At 37.5% G+C, this 17,956-nt stretch overlaps 1 protein-coding gene across 3 annotated transcripts in view; it reads left to right on the plus strand.

Annotated features, from left to right (window-relative positions):
* Ube2e3 (ubiquitin conjugating enzyme E2 E3) overlaps window positions 1-17,956 on the plus strand; it is a 59,580-nt gene that overhangs the window by 1,259 nt on the left and 40,365 nt on the right. For 2 of the 3 annotated variants that reach the window (XM_031370773.1, XM_031370771.1), the window contains exons 2-3: window positions 687-908; window positions 2,636-2,686. In XM_031370773.1, coding sequence (XP_031226633.1) covers window positions 715-908; window positions 2,636-2,686 — 245 coding nt within the window. In that variant the 5' untranslated portion in view covers window positions 687-714. Of the gene's footprint in view, window positions 238-686; window positions 909-2,635; window positions 2,687-17,956 lie in introns of all 3 variants that reach the window. The other variant, XM_031370772.1, reaches the window with a different exon arrangement.

The following is a 17,956-nucleotide window of genomic DNA, read 5'->3' on the forward strand; positions in this document are numbered from 1 at the left end:
CGGGGAACGTCGATGGCACCCGGAGCTTTGCAGAAGGTGCAGTTTGGATCCTGCCCTTCCCCGGGTGGCAGCTCGGGCTTGGCCCGGTGAATCCTCGCCGCCGGCCTTGGGGACGGCTGTGGGGCGGCTGCCAGTTGATTTTTTTTTTTTTTTTTTAATTCGAGTGCTGTGTTCAAAGGCTTTCGGTGCGCACGGGAGGACCCGCCACCGTAAATAAGCATATGGGCGACTAACAGGGTATGTTTCCCTCTGGGAAGGAGGATTTGGTAGCTCAGACCGGTGTCAGCCTGTAAATATTTAGACGGTATTAGTGACTTCTGAACATTCTCAGCGAGATCTGTTATTTACAGTTGTCATATGTTATTAATGCCCGTTGCCCAAGTTCCCTGGCAAATCTGCTTCATGCCTTCTGAGAAAGTAGACAATTGATAGATTGTCTAAGGGATGGGAAAAAAATGTGAGTGGGTTTTCTAACTTGCATTTGGTAAATCCCTCAACGCCTGCACTGTAATACATATCAGACTCCCTGTAACCTTGCCATGCCATAAGTACAGGGACTTTCGAATCCTTTTCAGTAAAATACTCTCAAAGGTGCTTACTGAGAGAGGAGCATGCTGCTGATTTTTCTTTTTTTTTTTTTTTATTTAAGATCTAATTATTTGTCTATGGGTCCCTTCTCTCCTTAGAAGTTTTCCCAGAGATAACTTCACCAAGATGTCCAGTGATAGGCAAAGGTCGGATGATGAGAGCCCCAGCACCAGCAGTGGCAGCTCAGATGCAGATCAGCGAGACCCTGCCGCTCCAGAGCCTGAGGAACAGGAGGAAAGAAAACCTTCTGCCACCCAGCAGAAGAAAAACACCAAACTCTCTAGCAAAACGACTGCTAAGTTATCCACTAGTGCTAAAAGGTAATGTCTACAAGGGAGGACTCACGTTGTCAGGTTCCCATTGGTTGCTTTTGTTGGCTTAACTTCAGTGGCAATAGTTCAGAAATACTGCTCCATCAAACGCATTTGAACCTGAGTAGGCTGCCATTCTCCATGTGGTATATGCGCGGTTTCCCTGCAACTATTGACTTTAAAGCAAGTGTACTTTGTTATGTACTGTGGTAAACTCGAGGGTCGCCTCAAGAAGAGCTGGGGCTCATTCTGTCAGATAAGGAGTTGGCAAGGGAAATTTGCTGAATCCAAATGAGATGGTCCACTGGAGAGGTTTCCTTTTGTGAGTCATGTGTGAGTGAGATTGAGAGTTCTAGAGATCACGGTGCTTCTCTCCATAAAATTGAATGGTCAGAAATGACAATATTTACCAGAAAATTGGTAAACACCAGGCTTGGCTATATAGGGGGAAGCAGCTCTTAGAGCGTGCTTTAAATTGGTTTACAATTTGTATGAAGAGGAATTTAAATCTTGGGGCACAGGTGTAACTGCATACGTTCTTGTTGTTATCCCACCTTTTTGTGAGGGTAGATAGAACTCACAAGTAGCTGGTTATAGTTGAGGTGTCACCCGGTGACTGGAAACACCCTTGTCCTTCCTCCTTGTCACCCCAGCACTGGATGAACTTGACAGGCTAACAACAGTGGGAACATTTCTGAATCCAAGTGAAAGATCAGTTCTTCTCTGTTGACTTCTATTTTCTGTGGTGACTGAAAAGATTCTGCCAGTGGGGCTCCAAGTGCTAGCAGTGTTGGGATAGCTAGAGAAACTAGTGATTAAGGTGAAATGTGCCCACCTTACCCAGGACAGATGGTTCATTGATTTTTTTTATTGGACATAAATGAAGGAAGAAAAATGTAAAAACTGATCAAATATTACATTTTTATTATGATTCAAACTTTTTATATGGCTCTTAACCATTGCTCAAATGCTAACAGCTTTAGAATATTTTATTACCAGGAACAGTATTTGAAATAATCTGAAGAGTCCAATATGTTGTACTCTCGTGGAAGAACGTATTAAACATGTTCTGAGTTTTGAAAAAATGCCCTGAATTTGAAGAAAATAGGCCAGTTGCCTTTTGCTTATAACTTCAGCTTATATATTTATCTTTCCTACTGCAGGTTTATTGACCCTTAAAGGTGTATCTGAAATCAGAGAATACACTCATAAGTTGATACGAATGCCAGTTTGAAATTTTTATTGGCAGAGATATTTATAAATTTTCAACTTTTCTGGGAGCTAAAATATTGCCAAACCTGTTAATGTGTTCTTGTAGCAGTCTATTAATTTTTAGCTCAGTCAAAAGTGACTTGAAGTCATTGTCAAATTCTCTGCTGTTTTCCCTCCTCCCCTTTTGTCTCATTTGCATATAAGCTTGAAAAGAGAATTTCTTTGGTAAAAACTGTTTTTTAATAAGTTATATATCCTTCACTGAGTAGTCAGAAGGAGCTGTTTCCCAAATCAGGTGTGAATGACACACTTATTTACAGTTGCACGTGAGAAAAAGAGCTGCAAAGTTTGTGCTAAGGGATTTGGGTTATGCCTCTGAGAACAAAGAGGAAGCAGCCATGTTAGCATTACTGAAGGCACAGCCAGCCTTGCATTTAACTGCATGGTGGTAGAGGGCAGTGTGATTCCCCGTTAGTCTGTAGACTACCTCAGATCCTTTTTGTTTGTTCTCATTTCACTAACAGAATTCAGAAGGAGCTAGCTGAGATCACCCTTGATCCTCCTCCTAACTGCAGGTAAGAAACAAATTTTGTTGTTTGGATTGTGAGTTGTGGAAAAATATTGAGAGATGAATGATCTTGCCTGAATATACGTGCAGCCCAAGAAGCTGGCTTCATTTGTTTCCTTTTATCTTCTGAAGTGCACAAACTAAAAGTGCACTGACTAGATCAACTAAATGAAAAGGGAAAAAAGATCCTCTCGCCATATACACAGTGTGAGCTTCTGAGTACAGGATTGTGTGCTTCTGAATTCAGTGTGATGGTGCTGATTCTGCCTGGATGTCTGGAGAGCATTTTTGTTCACAACTATGTTTCAGTGATTTTTAAAATTTTCAGCTTTAAAGAACTGTTTTTGTGCAATCTAAACTGACCTTCCAAATTTAGAAATGGCTGAATGCAGTGTTAGAAAATGTAAATGCAGTAAACTGGAGTACAGTCGGTTCTTTTTGATTTATTCAGTAACTTGCCTTAAGGGTAAATTTTATGAGCTAAACGATTGCTTTCAGTTGTTTTCTGGAGGGTGCATTGTTGGAGTTATTTACGTTTTAAGTAATTGTCCTAATTACTTGAGAAAATTCTTAGTAAGTAAGTTGTAATTGTGGAAAGAATTTCTCTGGAACCCAAGTAGCTAGTGAGTGCATTTTTTTTGTCTTTTTTTTTTTTTTTAAATTTTTGAACAGTGGGTATATGGCTTATAAAGTGAATCAAATTTAGAGATAAATTTAAATAATTTGCATAGAAAGAGTTGCTGGTTTAGTTGAAGTGATGCTACAGTTTGGTAGGAAAATTCCTCAGTGTTTAATCCATTTCTGCTACAAATTCTGTAGTTATTTATGTTGATCAGACAGATCTTTGAAGTCATTTATAAACACAAATGTAACTTATCGACCTTTTACTGTATATGTTGATCAGATTTGTTGATAAGGTGATCTGATTCTGCGTTTTCCAATGAATTAATAGTTTGCTTATTAAAAGTAGGTATGTCTAACTTTAAAGTATTAGCTTCTGAGACTTGCTGTCCAATACAGTAGCCACTAGCCACGTGTAGCCATTGATGGCTTTACTTGTGGCTAGTTCAAAATGACATGCTAAAAGTGTGATATATGCACCAGATTTTAAAAGCTTAGCAGAGCATAAAATTTTGCTTTTACATATTGAAGTGATAATATTGTGGCTATGTTTAATAAAATAAAAATAACATTAAAATTGTTTTCACTTTTTAGTTGTTAGAAAATGAATGACATGTTACATCTTTGCTGCTTTAAAAATAAATTGAGGTATTTCTGTCCCCTCTCCTAAATGGTCTGTGGAACCTGTGTTCATTTAGGAAGGTGAAGTTGTTTGCTCTCTGAAAGAATAACTTAATTTACAACATATATACTTATTTCTTCCAGTGTGAGAGATGTAGAGACCAGAGAAAAATCTCTGCTACTTAAAAATTGTGCATAAGATCAAACATTTACAAAGGTAGTTGATTTTTCTGCAAGTAGCAAAATCCAGGGAACGGGGATGAATCTACAGTGTGGTAGATGTGGAGTGCCCTGGGTGCGGAGCTGTCGTGGTGATGAGAAGAACTGCTTGTGCATTAAACTCAGGATGTTTCCTCAAGGTCACCAAGGATTATTGTAGAGGAAATAGAACCTTCCTATGGTACAGAGAGTTTGATTTGTCCTGAAGTTTTCTTTTGCGTATCAGTCCATGAGATAGTGTTTGGCATTTGGCAGTTAGACTGGGAAAGTGAGGCTTGGCTTGTGCTTGTTCAAGCCGTTGTGTCTGTTTTCCCTCGCTGGGCTTGATAGCTGTCAGTACTGCAGACGATGCTGGGCTTGATAGCTGTCAGTACTGCAGACGATGCCTTTCGAGTCTCCATTTCTTTACTACCTGAATTTCTTTGCCACTGCATAAGAAATTAGAAAAAAATGGGCTTTATAAATTGCTTCTTAGCACTTTGAAGTTAGACTTTCTTATCTTACATGCCTTACTTGTAGAAAGACCAGATACTTTGGTATGTCTGATTTTTGTATGGAAGGTCTACTTACTAGGTAGGAACTTTGCAGACTGTTTTAATGCAGGCAGTGCTGAACTTGACAGAATAATTTGTATTATGTTTTTTTTAACCTTCATGTCAGATCTAGGAAAGAATAACACCGTGTTCTCAAAATTCAAAAGTGTTTAAATGTTTATTGTAAGGCTTAATGGAGATTGTATGCTTTAAATTTACTTTTTACTTAGGCTACCATCTATCTCTGTATCTCAGGGAAAAAAAGTTGAATGAAATGCAGGAAAATTTGGGGAGAAAAGCCAAATTACTCAAGACTAGGAAGATTTTTCTTAATTTCCTCCCTTTATTTAGCATTCTTCAGTTAGGCCTAATCACCAAGAGTAATCAAGTATTGATTTAATTGTTGAATTGTATGCCCTTAAGTAAGCTTGATGATGGGTTGGTAGATTCCTTCTTTTTCCTGGTAGTAAGAACATTGATAAAGATGTTATCTCCGGTTGTTTCCACTTTGGAATTATGAGATACTGCTGCACTCAGGCAGGATAGGACTTCCTTCTCAGTTCTCTTGGGAAACATGGTCAGAGGCGTGTCTCCTGGGTGACTTCAAACTAAGCAGGTTGCCCATTAAGATTAGCCCACTGATGCACTATTTTCTTACTGATTTACATTTATAGTTTTGCCATCCAGGCTTTAGATTAGGTTATAAATTGTTCTATGCTAGGGTTATTGAAAGAAAATTGTGTGTTCATTGCTCTGCTTTTAGAGAAACCTGTTGATATGAGTGTGGAGTGATTCTTAAAAGGGTGACCTTGTCTTAGTGGCACAGCATGTAGAAATTCCGAGTTTAGAAAGGTGCTATGCTTTTAACTTAGTCCCTAATTTCTCTCTCTCTCTAAACAGGTACAAATGTATGTTTCTAAAATGTTCTTTAGCATGTTTAAATAGAATCTATCAGTATGCAAACATTTAGGGTATTGGTATAGTTTTTGGATGTGGGAAATGCCTAATTGGGGTTGAGGTTTATAATATTTTCTGATAAAATCTAAAAGCAGGTGTTTACAAATTTTGACAACTTACCCTGAAAAAAAGTAAAACTGGAAACCTAAGTTCTGAATAGCAGGTAACTAACTTGTTCCTAAACTCAATCTGGAATTTTCTTCTCCCATCTTCTGGAGGTTGCTTGGCTGCTTTTCGTGGTAGATCAGACCTTGGCTAAATGAGCTACAGATCAGACCTGTGCATCACAGGTAGAATTGTGAGAAGTACAGAGTGCTGTCCCCCATCCCGCTTTTTTCCTCTTAGCCCTTTACCAGAGGTAAGGAATCAGAACCTTGAGCTTAACAAGATTTGAAGATTTGTGTGTTGAGGTTTGCAAAGTCCTAGTATAGCAGTCAGCTGTCTGAGTGCAGGTCCTGCTCTGCTATGCAGTAGTAGCGTATTACACTAATAAGTTATGCTTTATTTTTATTCTTCCATTTTCTCAGGTCTAAACAGCATGGAATTCCAGGAAAATAATTATTTTGGATTGAAAGAAAACATTAAAGAGTGCATATTTTGTCCTTATTTCAGTAGTGGTGTTTAAGAAGATTATTCTAATGTAATTCTAAGGTATCACTTATTTGATTATAAGAAGAAATGGAAATTCAGATTAATCTTACATTTTACATGTAAACCAGTACAGAAGGACTTGGTTGCTGCAAGACTAAAGCCATTTCTGCCCCCAGAGGAGTAACTGAAAGAATACCCCTGCAAAAGTCATAGTTTGACTAGTGTCTGTTAACGCTCCCTTCAGGTAATGGTAGGAAGTAGATGGAGCAACAAGCTCCATGCTGTAAATTGTGTTCTCCATACAGAACTGCTTGGAGCTCTATACCCTGTTCTTGACTTGAATGCGACTCTGTAACAATAGGTGTGTTGTGTTATCAGAAAAATCAGATTTGCTTTGGTGTTCAGATTTAGAAGGTAGAACATGACCTTTTAAAAATAAAAAAAAATAATGATATCATTATATTATTACTATTGTTGTTGTTATTATTATTATTATTATTATTATTATTATTATACAACACCCAGACATAGGTTTAGAGAGTAGACATAGAGTTTTCTTTCTTTCAACAGGAAAAATGCATTCAGGCATTTTTCTAGAGGATAAACTGTATTAAACTTGTAATATTTTTCTTTTGCCTCTTAATCAGTGGTTTTATATTGGTGCAATGCCCTAGGACCTCCACCTCTGTCTTAGGAACAGTTACCAATGCCTAGAGATAGCATTATTCTTGAGAATGGAGGAGGAAGGCCACCAGATTTAGAGGGTAGATCTCTTGTTAGTCCTGTATTAGCTTGTGTCTTATATTACAATGTATGATGTAGCCACAGGAATTGATACCATGAGTACCTGCCAAATCACAGCTTTGAAACTCAAAAATGCTTTCAACAGTGTTTCTCTAAGGTCTCCTAACTGTTGATACTATTGGCATGGTTTGGCTTTAGGCTGATTGTATTTATGATGTTCTAAGAAATATTAAGGAAACAAGTATGTGAGGGCCAGACATAGTGGTCAGTGGTAGAGTGCTTGCTTAGCATGGATGAGGTACTAAGTTTAACTCCATGCACCACAAACAAACCAAAACAGGAAAAAAAAGTACCATTGAAGAATCACCAAAGTTCAGTTTTAAACTAACTGAATTGTTCACAAGCAAGAAAGCCATGCTCTTCACTTGCTTTTTATTTTCATTACTAAGATATTAGCCTGTCTGACTGGCATATTACCACAATTTCATACTTTTTTATTTCAGACTTTGGGCCCAGTTATGTTTCACGGTGCATGAATTGTTAGGTTTTGGAAAAGTAGTATGATGTGATTACTGTGTTTTATGTTTACTTGAGGCAGCACTCCATAATCACAATATGGATATTTCTGCACCAAAGACTTGTATATATTTGTACTAAGTGGGATAAGTAGAAACGATAAGTAATTTAAGGACGGGTCATAATTTGGCTTTGCTACCAAGTTACTTTGTGCCAATCTTACTAAAATCTTTGGGTCTTCAGAGCGCTTGGAACACAGCATGTGGATAAGTAGGTGCTGCCCCATGCAGCTTCAGCTCTTAATGGGGATAATCATAGCCACATTGCCTAGTGATGGATTCTAGTTTCTCAGTTGTTTAGTTTCGGCTTATTGGGTGGTGGTGGTGGTGGTTGTTGTTGTTGTTGTTTTATATCTTGTATGCTTACTAGAAAAAAATTAGATTTAGAGTTTTTTACTCTTAACGTATAATTATTAGTGTATTTCTTTTAAAGTTCTCTTTATATTGGATTATTTTTTCACTTTGCTTTCAAAATACTCTTAATTTTTCTGTTCATTTTAGATATACAGAATTACATATCTTTAACACATACAAGATGTTTCATTTTCAAATATGTATTGTCTTGAAGCCTTTTAGTGCAATTAGGCTGTAAAGAGAAACACCAAATTCTGATAGTTGTGGTGCCACTACAGAGAAGCTTAGGTTAATTGCTGGCTCAGCATAGAAAGGTGCATTTCTTAGTCAGAAGACATCTGGTGCAGGCCCAGGGACACTTCTATGTTGCTCTTCTCATGCAAACTGAGGTCCATGCTTCTATCCTGTGGCTCTGCCACTTGGAACATGTGTCTAATCAAGAGAATTGAAGGAATCATGTGCCAGGTTTAAGTGCTTTGGTTTGGAAATAAGACAAAAATTGGTTTCACAGCTGTGCCTAACAAACTGTAAGGTGACTGAGAAATGTGAGAGTTCATGGGCGTTCCATGAGAAACCAATTTCTCTGCCACAGAAAACATGAATGCTGAGGATAGATGACTGTCATTCTCTCTAAGAGGAATGATTGTAGTTGAGTAGCAGCCTGGCATTAAAGGACACCTAGCAGTTCAGTAACTTCTTAATACAGTGTTTTGTTTAAATCATAAGTGGATAACATTTCTTTTTGTTTAAATTTAAAAAGTAAATCTAAGAGTTGTTGAGAAATCTAAAAGATGCAATACTGTGTACATGAAAGAGTCAGGCATACATCTTAGCTAACTTCAGATTTGAAAGTAAACTTACTCTCTTTCAAACAATACTGTTTGAAAACCTGATGAAAAGTATTCAGAGTTTTTGGGTCTTTGTGTGTGTGTGTTTATTGTAAGTGTATTCCTTTGTCTTGTTCCTCTGTGAAAGTATTCAAAATGTTGGTACTGCATGGTTTTAGAATCTGGCCCAGAGGGAGGTTCACTGGTTAAGTTGAGGGGGAAAAAGCTTCTTTCTCTAGCTTACTGGTGTTGGCCTTTCTTTTTAGGGAGTGAGGTATCATTCTGAAGGATTTTGTTCATTGGAAGCATTCCCAAGGTTGCCAGCTCTTTGTTCTTCTCCCCTTGTAAGGACAGAGATAAAGGATTGAATGTGTTCAAAATGGAAAAAATAAAATTTTGTTTTCTGCTTATGGCTTTCCTATGCACAAATGATAGATCTACATTTTCCATTGGGTTACTGTAAGAGCAGTCCATTTTTATGGGTTTTGAATTTGATGAGAGGCTTTGTGCTGTTAAGAATTTCTGTTCTTTGTTGAGGAAAGCTGTCAGGACCAGATTTTAAGGGAAGCCTAAAGCTGGTAGCACGTGCATGTGTGGTAGTCTTCTAATACTGGTACTAGATCCAAGTTTTTGCAGATGTTGGCTTTATATTAATATTCCTCATAATTTTGTTTTCAGTCATATCACAGTTTATTTAAAAATTATTTCTTCTAAACATGATTTTTATATAAAAATAGCTCAAAAATTCTTAGGGATTTTTTTGCCTCTAATATGGCACTAGGAGCTGGTCGATCTCCCCCCACCCCTCTCTCTCAAGCTCTCTCTTTTAGAAAAATTGATACAATGTTTTCAGGGCGATAGGCCAGGTTTATCGAACTTATCATTTGAATTTGTACCTTCCATTGTGTTGAGATGCTTACTTTGAGGTCTCATCTCTTCATGTTGTGGCAGTTTATAGGGATCTATAAGTAAACAGTTTAGGCTTATTTATGACACCTGTGATGCTCAGTTGTGATTAAAGTAGCATCACTAATAATGGTTCAACTTTATGGGTTGGTGGTTAAAGTTTCTAAACTTTAAAGATCTGGTCCCCTGTTTGGCTTTTACTGTGAACAGTTGTTTTACGTTTACAGCTTTTTATAACAAACCTTTAGAAAGAATTGGAAGGAATCCCAGTAGCAGTCTCACTGTCATAGGTTACAACCTGGTTGGAGGCATTTTGACCAGTTGTATGTCATTCATAAAAGGTTTTTCTTTTCATTTTTCTTTTTTTAGTGTCCCAGAGCAAATATACTTTGTCGTCTGTTTAACATCCAGTTTGTCTGGGGAAAAATAAAGACGTATCTAGCCTGAAATTGCTTTTGGGAGTGTAAGTGCATATCTTTTGGGCTGAATGAAAGGCCTAGGGAAACATGAATTTTGCTACCTCTTCATTTTATTTTCCTTTACTCACAATTCCTCACGATGATCCTCCCTTACATCCATGCCCAGTGTATATAAACACCATTATTTCCCTTCTCCAGGTCAGTATTTCTAGATAGTTTTGCTATATAAAATTATATAGGTTTCTAACAAATGTATCCTTTTTTCCCCACATTAAATTTTAAGTCGAGAATCCAGAGTCCTCAAGAGAGTGAATTTCGTAAGTGTGTGGCTGCATATTTTTATGGCTTTTGATGCTTTCTATAGTTTTCTAAACTTAAAAAGTAGTGGCAGCAAAATGCAAAGGACCCAGGAAGGCATTGGCTTAATGATTTTATTCTTGCTTCATACTAGAGCATTTGACTATTTGTTGGATTTGTGTACATACATATACGTGTGTGTGTGTGTGTGTGTGTGTATTATCACAGTGAGGTAACATCTACCACTTGGACTGCAAACACAATTTGAGGCAAATATGTAACTTATGAAATAGACTTTCTTCATTTTATTTGTATAATGTCTTTGAAAAAATTTAAAAGTCATTTTTGTTAAATTTGCTTATGCTTGCTGTTAGCATTTCTGTTGTTAAAGGGCTTTGTTTAAATTGTATTCATTTTGTTTTTTTGTTCTAACTCTGAAATACATTGTAAATGAACAGTTCCTTCATAAAGCATTTTAATTTTTTAAAAATACCTTATGGAAAATACCAAACGTGTAGAAGAAGACAGAGCAGTCTAATAAACTTTTTCTGTAGCTCTCGAGTTGCAGTAGTCACTGATCAGTGGCCCTGTCTGCTCTACAGTCCATTTCTTTAACTCTCCTGTCACTCAGCACATGTTAGCATTGTTTCATCTCTCCCCTTTTAGAATAGATACTGCAGTACTCTTTTTCAAAACTTACAGAGTACTTTTAACTTAACTACATAGTTCCTTAGTCATTATTCAAAACTACGAATGTGCTATGAATGACTGTTTCTCCCAGACTTAACTTGGGCCAGAATCCACATGAAGCAGGTAAATCAAGATTGGTTGGTAAGACTTGGATGCAGTGGTTCTCAAGGTTCCTCTCCCCTGGAATGAGAACTCTTTCACAGAGGTTCCTTTTCAGGTATCCTGGATATAAGATTTTTACATTACAATTCATAACAGTTATGAAGTTGCAGCTAAATAGTTTTATGATTGGGGGTTACAACGTTAGAAAGGTTGAGAACCACATCTTTAATGTCTTTTGAGCTCAAGATTTCTCCATTTCTGAGCTGAGAGCTGAGCTGAATTTGCTGTAGTATGTATTTTGCTTACTAGTCTCCTACTAAGTAATTTAGGATCTTTTATTTCCTTGGTGTGTCATTAAATTTGGGAGTCAGGTCTAGAGGCTTGATCAGAGACAAACTGAATTCATACTCTACCCCTGTCTTTCCTTTTCTCCCATTGTGTTGGCTAGTCATGTCAACCTGACAAAAACAGCACCCCTCCATGGCCTGTGCAACAGCTCTTGCTGTAGGCTCTCCTGCCTTGTATGAGTTCCTGTTCTGACTTTCTTTGGTGATGAATAGCAATATGGAAGTGTAAACCAAATAAACCCTTCCTCCCCATCTTGCTTTTTGGTCATGGTGTTTTGTCACAGCAATAGAAACCCTGAGGCACCCATTGACCACTGACCCCTTCTTTTTCTTTCTTTGCTTTTCTTTTGAAAGATTTATGTATTTATTTCATATATATGACCATACTGTCCTTGACACACCAGAAGAGGGTATAGGATCCCATTACAGATGGTTGTGAGCCACCATGTGGTTGCTGGGAATTGAACTCATGACCTTTGGAAGAGCAGGCAGTGCTCTTAATCACTGAGCCATCTCTCTAGCCCTGCCCACCCCACCCCACCCTCCTTTTTTTTTTTTTTAAAGCAAAACTGCTAGACAGAATGGCTTTCAGGAGGCATTCAGCAGTGACAGCCTTTTGTTTGTTTGTTTGTTTTTTGATGTTTTCTAACTGAACAGCCCTTCCCAGACTTGGTGACACTATTTGGGGAAGTTAAGTAACTTTTAAGAGGTAGGGCCTGGCTGACAGATGTTTTCCCTAAGGGGCCAGTCTTTGAGGATAGGTAGTTAATCCAGCCTGCTTCTGCTTCTGGTTTTTAATTCTACTTTCTAAGCAGAGACTGTTGTGTGCTCTCACTATTGGTGCAGTGATGTCTTACCCCCAAGCCCATTTCCCCTTAAGTTGCTTATGCCAAGTATTTTATAACAGCTGTAGGAGAAGTCATCACACACCAGTAGTGTAAGGTAATCCTGGTTAGTGGTGTGCTTCTCCCTTCTCTTGAGGTAAGTCAGTTTTTTGCTGTCCCCTGTGGAATCATTAATTCCTAGTTGTTGTCTTTCAGTGAATTGTACTGCTTTAGAATGTCACTGTTATCCTTTTTAGAACTTATTAAGTTAGTCAATTTTTTGTGTGTATATTCATATGTGCATATATGTGTGTGGGTGTGCTTCCATGTGTGTGCATGTGGAGGTCATATGTTAACTTAGATATCTTTTATTGCCCTCTGTTTTTTAATGTTTTTTAATTATAGTCTTAAAAATAAAAGATAATTTAAAAAAATGTTATGTGTATGTACAGATATTTGTGTGTATGTACATATATATCTATGTGTTGTTAACCTGCAAAGGCTAGAAGACGTCTGGTCCTCTGGAGCTGGAGTTACAGGCAGTTGTAAACTGCCCCAGGAGGGTTCTGGAAGCAAATTCGGGGCCTCTGAATAAGAGCAGCAAATGTCCTTACTTGCTGAGTCACCTCTCTCTTTACTTATTTTTATATATATATATATATATATATATATATATATATTTTGGTCATACTGCCCTCTCTTCCTCCTACCTAACATAATTGTTAGGTCTTTTTGCTGAAGATACCACTTAAAGCCATTGAAAATGGGGAAATCCAGCTAGTGTCTGGTGAACTAGAAGCTTCACTCCTGCTGACTTGCATTTGTGGTGTTGGAAGGTATAATACTGGAAAAGAAAAGGAATCAGTCCCATCCAACTATGAACCTTGTGACCTACTACAGTGACCCTCTTTATTTTTTGAGACAGGATCCTTCACTGAACCTGGAACTTGTTTGAGTGAGACAGATAACCGTTGAGCCACTAGGAGCCTAATGCCCAACCATTCTTTCTCTCCTTTCACCTCCTGTTCACCATACCTGTCTTATGTGTGTACTGGGGATTTGAGCTCAGTCTCTGTGCTTGAGAAGGAAGCACTTTACCTAGTGAGCCATCTTCCAAGTCCTGTTACTTTTAAATAAGCACACTTCAGGCTAAATCACTGTGCTTTAGGAAAAATTAGAAGTAAATGTGTTTTGGAAAGTTAATAGAAGCTATTCCTTTAAACATGATGTCTTGACCACTTGTTATTGTGGAGAAATTAAGTCTTAGCAGTAGGATAAAAGAAGTATCTTCATATCTTTGTTAAGAATGGGTTCTCTTTTAAAAGTTGGCTTGTTTTTCTTTTTAATTTTTTTGTTATGGGTATGGGTGCTTTGCTGGCTTGTGTGTCTGTACCATATTTGTACCTGGTACTTGTGGAGGTTGACATTGTGTGTTTGCCTTTGTTATTCTGTGTCTCTAGCTGAACCTGACACTTCCTAGTATTTCTAGCCAACCTAGTCTACTTACCCTTGGGCGTTTTTTGTATCTTTTACAGAATGATAGGACTATGATAGGCTACTGAAGCCTCTTGCCTTTCTTGGAGTTCTCGGACCCAAACTCTTATTCTCATGCTTGAGATTCTCATGAGTGCTATGTTCTCTGAGCCTTCTTCTCAGGCCCAATTATATTATGTAAGTGTCTGTATGAAAAATACTTTCTTCCTCAAAATTGCACTTTTTAGACTTCTTTCATTATGAAATCTTTTAGTTAATTTGAGGGTTTGTAGAGTTATTATGTGCTGCTGTTCACGTGTGTTAGTGCATGTGTGTGCACACAGACATACACATTGCTACTGCTGGTACTACTACTATCACCACTACCAACAATGCTCCTGAATCTCTTTGGGATTTTTTGTTTGTTTTTGTTTTTGTTTTTCTTACTAGTGAGTTTTATTTACACGCAAACCTGTGTTAATAGGATTTTCATCTGTTACTTGAAAATGTGCTTTTCTAATCTCTTCTATTAGCTTCTTTCGTATTCTAAGAAAATCTGTTTTTAATGCCTTGTAGTCTCTTGCTTTTCATACTTTTATCACCCAAGGACCAAGTATTCAAGTATATGAACCTATAGGGCCACTCTCTTTGAAATCACTATACATATTGGTATTGTGAATGTGTGCATGGGATGTTTATGTGAGGTTGGGAGTAGGGCATGGAAGGTGATTCATTAGTTTCACACAGTACCAGGAATATGTTTTACAGTGTAGATATTTTAAAATTTGTGCAATCGTGCTGTGACTGTGGGGGGAGGGGAGGTTGCTGGTGGTGGTACATGTGCTCTAACTGCAGCGTATCTGTGGAATCAGTTGTTTGTTTCTGGGGATTGAACTCATGTTGCCAGTCTTATGCAGCACATACTTTACCTGACAAGCCATTTCACCAGCCCTTTCAAATGACTTTAAATAAAATAAAAGTTTGTATTTGTGAGTAGTTACATTCTGGCAGTTGATGAGACAAAATTAGTGGTATGTTTTTGTGTGAGTTGCTTTTAAAAATAGCATGTTTGTATCAGAAGTCAGTGTTGAAGATACAGGAACTCAGAACAATTGGCTCACAGGATTAAAAATCTCAGGGTCTGTTTGGCATCAGTATCTCATTACCTTCAAATTGTACTGACTTCTTCTCAGCTAACCCCAGTTTAAACACCTCTTTATGTTCATAAAACAACTGGTAATACTTCCAGCTTTCTCTTTCGGATTGAGTTATGTTTTCACATAATGTGACTTTCCACCCTAGGCCCTTTTTCAGAGGCATTTTCTTATTGCATAATTAGTATTGACCTATTTAATATTATTTATTTTGGATTATCTTTGTTAGCTAAATTGTATCACTGTTATATGTACATGGAAAAGCACAGTGTGTATAGAGCTTGGTGCATCCAATTACTCACTTTAAATATTTTCATTTTAGGAAATGTCTTGTATTCATCTGGTTCTGCTTACTGTGGCCTGTCTTCCCTTTCTTTACATTGAGTACATCCATGGGTCACTTGCCATGTGCTCTTTTCTCCAATCCAGCTCCTCCCTAGAGAAGTCATGTGCTCTTTTCTCCAATCCAGCTCCTCCCTAGTTTCGTTTCTGTGTATAGGTGTTTCACCTACATAGATGTCTGTGTACCATGTGTGTGCCTAGTTCCTTTGGAGGACAGGGGGTATCAAATCCCCTGGTACTGACTGGAATTACAGATGGTTGTGAGCTGCCATGTAGGTTCTGGGAATTGAACCCAGGTCTTCTGGAAGAGAAGCAGGTTCTCTTAACCACTGAGCCATCTTTTCAGCATCTGTTTTAATTTTTCAAAAGCATGCTTTACACAGAGCGATGCATTTTATGTATTAAACAACACTATAACAGAATGACTTGATAAGTTTTAACAGAAGAAAAAGAAGATTTCAGATTACTGTACCTATCCCACCAAAACAATTTTTTAAGTCATTTTTTTCTGAGTGGGTCAGTGTCACAGATGTGTTCTATGATAGGTTATGTCTAATTCCTTTTTTGTTAATAGTCAGTGAAAGTAAAAAGGAAGCCAAACGTTCATCATCACCACCTCAAAGGAATGGCATGTTGGACTCATTTGAAATAAAAAAAATGGTTTTGCTTCTTTAGAAAGTATGTAGTTTGCCTTTCTACAAGAAAAGAACCTATGGAATGAAAACTAAACAGAACAAAAGTTGTATATCGTCTTTTATGACTCCATCCTCTTGTCTATGGCCATCTTTCCTCATTATCTTCCCTTGCTGTTCTTTCCAACTTTTAGATTATATTCATACTTATGCCTGCTTTCTTATGTGCATGTATGCATCGTAGACTAGGACTACATGTATGAGAGAAGATGCGCATGTATTTTCATTCTTAGCTTGGATCCATTGCATACTTTCCAACTCTGTTCTTTTTCTTGAAAATTTTATGATTTCCTTTTTCTTTTCCAGCTGAATATTTTATTTTGTGCCATGCTTTCATTATCCAGTTATCTCTTGATGGACATTCAGGCTAGTCCATTCTTTAATGTTGTAAATATGGCAGGGACAAGCATGGTGTGCAGATATCTTGGTGGGAGGGCATGTTGCCTTGTGGGCACTTGTCTAAGAGTGGCATGGCTGTATCATACAGTAGTTTCATTTCTAATTTTTAAGGAACCTTCCAGCTGATTTCCAGAATTACTGTTAATTTATATTCCTGGAAGTAGTGAGTTAAGTGTTACTTTTCCCTACATGCTTCCAATATTTGTTGTCAGATTTCTTGATAATGGCCATTCTGTTTGGGATAAAGTGTTGTCTTAAAAATAGTTTCAAAATACATTTTCCTGATGTCTAAAAATGCTGAACACTTTTTACTTTTAACACTAGTTTTTTTTTTTTTTTTTTTTTTTTAAGAACTGTTTATTATTGATTTGCTGCTTTGTATTCTTGCTGATTGTAATTTTGGAGTTATTTTTAAATTTTGGGTATTATCTCTATCTGAAATATAGCTGTCCTGCTAGTGTGCATTCAGTCTGGTAACTCTGCTCATTCCTGTGCCCTTGCACTTCTGCTTGGAAAGTTCTTGCTTGACTCCAGAAATCGCAGTATTTTTCCCTAGTAGTTTTTTTTTATTATTATTAGATATTTTCTTTATTTACATTTCAAATGATATCCCCTTTCCTGGTTTCCCCTCCGAAAAAAACCCCTATAAAACCCGTATCCCCACACCTCCCCACCCCCACCCCACACCCTCAGCTCACCAACCCACCCTCTCCCACTTCCTGGTCCTGGTATTCCCCTACACTGGGGCATAGAGCCTTCACAGGACCAAAGGCCTCTCCTCCTGTGATGACCAACTAGGCCATCCTCTGCTACATATGCAACTAGAACAGTGAGTCCCACATGTGTACTCTTTAGTTGGTGGTTTAGTCCCTGGGAGTTCTGAGCTTACTAATTAATTAGTTCATATTGTTGTTAGTTTCAGGGCTTTTAATTCAGGTCTCAGATCTAATTCTCCTTCATTTTTGTGTAAGGTGAAAGATACGGATCTCTATCATTCCCCTGAATGTGGATATCCAGTTTTGTTGGAGACAGTTATTGAATAGGCTGTGTTTTTTGCAATGTAGTTTTTGTTACTTTAGTCAAAGATTAGATGACCATAGCTTTGTCTGTTTATTCCCAAACCCTCTTATTTTGCTCCAGCAATCTGTTTGATTTTATGCCAATACCAGGATATCTTTATCACCATAGCTTATTGCAGTATAATTTGAGGTGGAGTATCGTGTTACCTGCAGCTGGATTCCTACTCCTCAGGGTTGCTTTGGATGATGGTGGTTGTGTTTTGTTTTACTTTGTGGTTCCATATATATTCTTGAATTGAGTTTTCTAGACCCATCAAGCATGACACCAGAATTTAGAAGAACATAACTCAGTCTATAGATTTTTATTTTGTAGTAAAGCTAATTTCACAATATTAATTTTGCTAATTCAGGAGAATAAAAAAATCTTTCATCATTTAGTGTCATCTTTGATTTTCTTTTTCAGTGTCTTGAGGTTTTCATTGTAGAAGACTTTTGCTTTGGCTAGGTATATCTTGGGTTCACTTAGTTTTTTTCTCTTTCTCTTTTACTTTTTTCTTTCTTTTTTTTTTTT

Source organism: Mastomys coucha, unplaced genomic scaffold (genome assembly GCF_008632895.1).
Source record: "Mastomys coucha isolate ucsf_1 unplaced genomic scaffold, UCSF_Mcou_1 pScaffold15, whole genome shotgun sequence".
NCBI classification, from domain to species: Eukaryota; Metazoa; Chordata; class Mammalia; order Rodentia; family Muridae; genus Mastomys; species Mastomys coucha.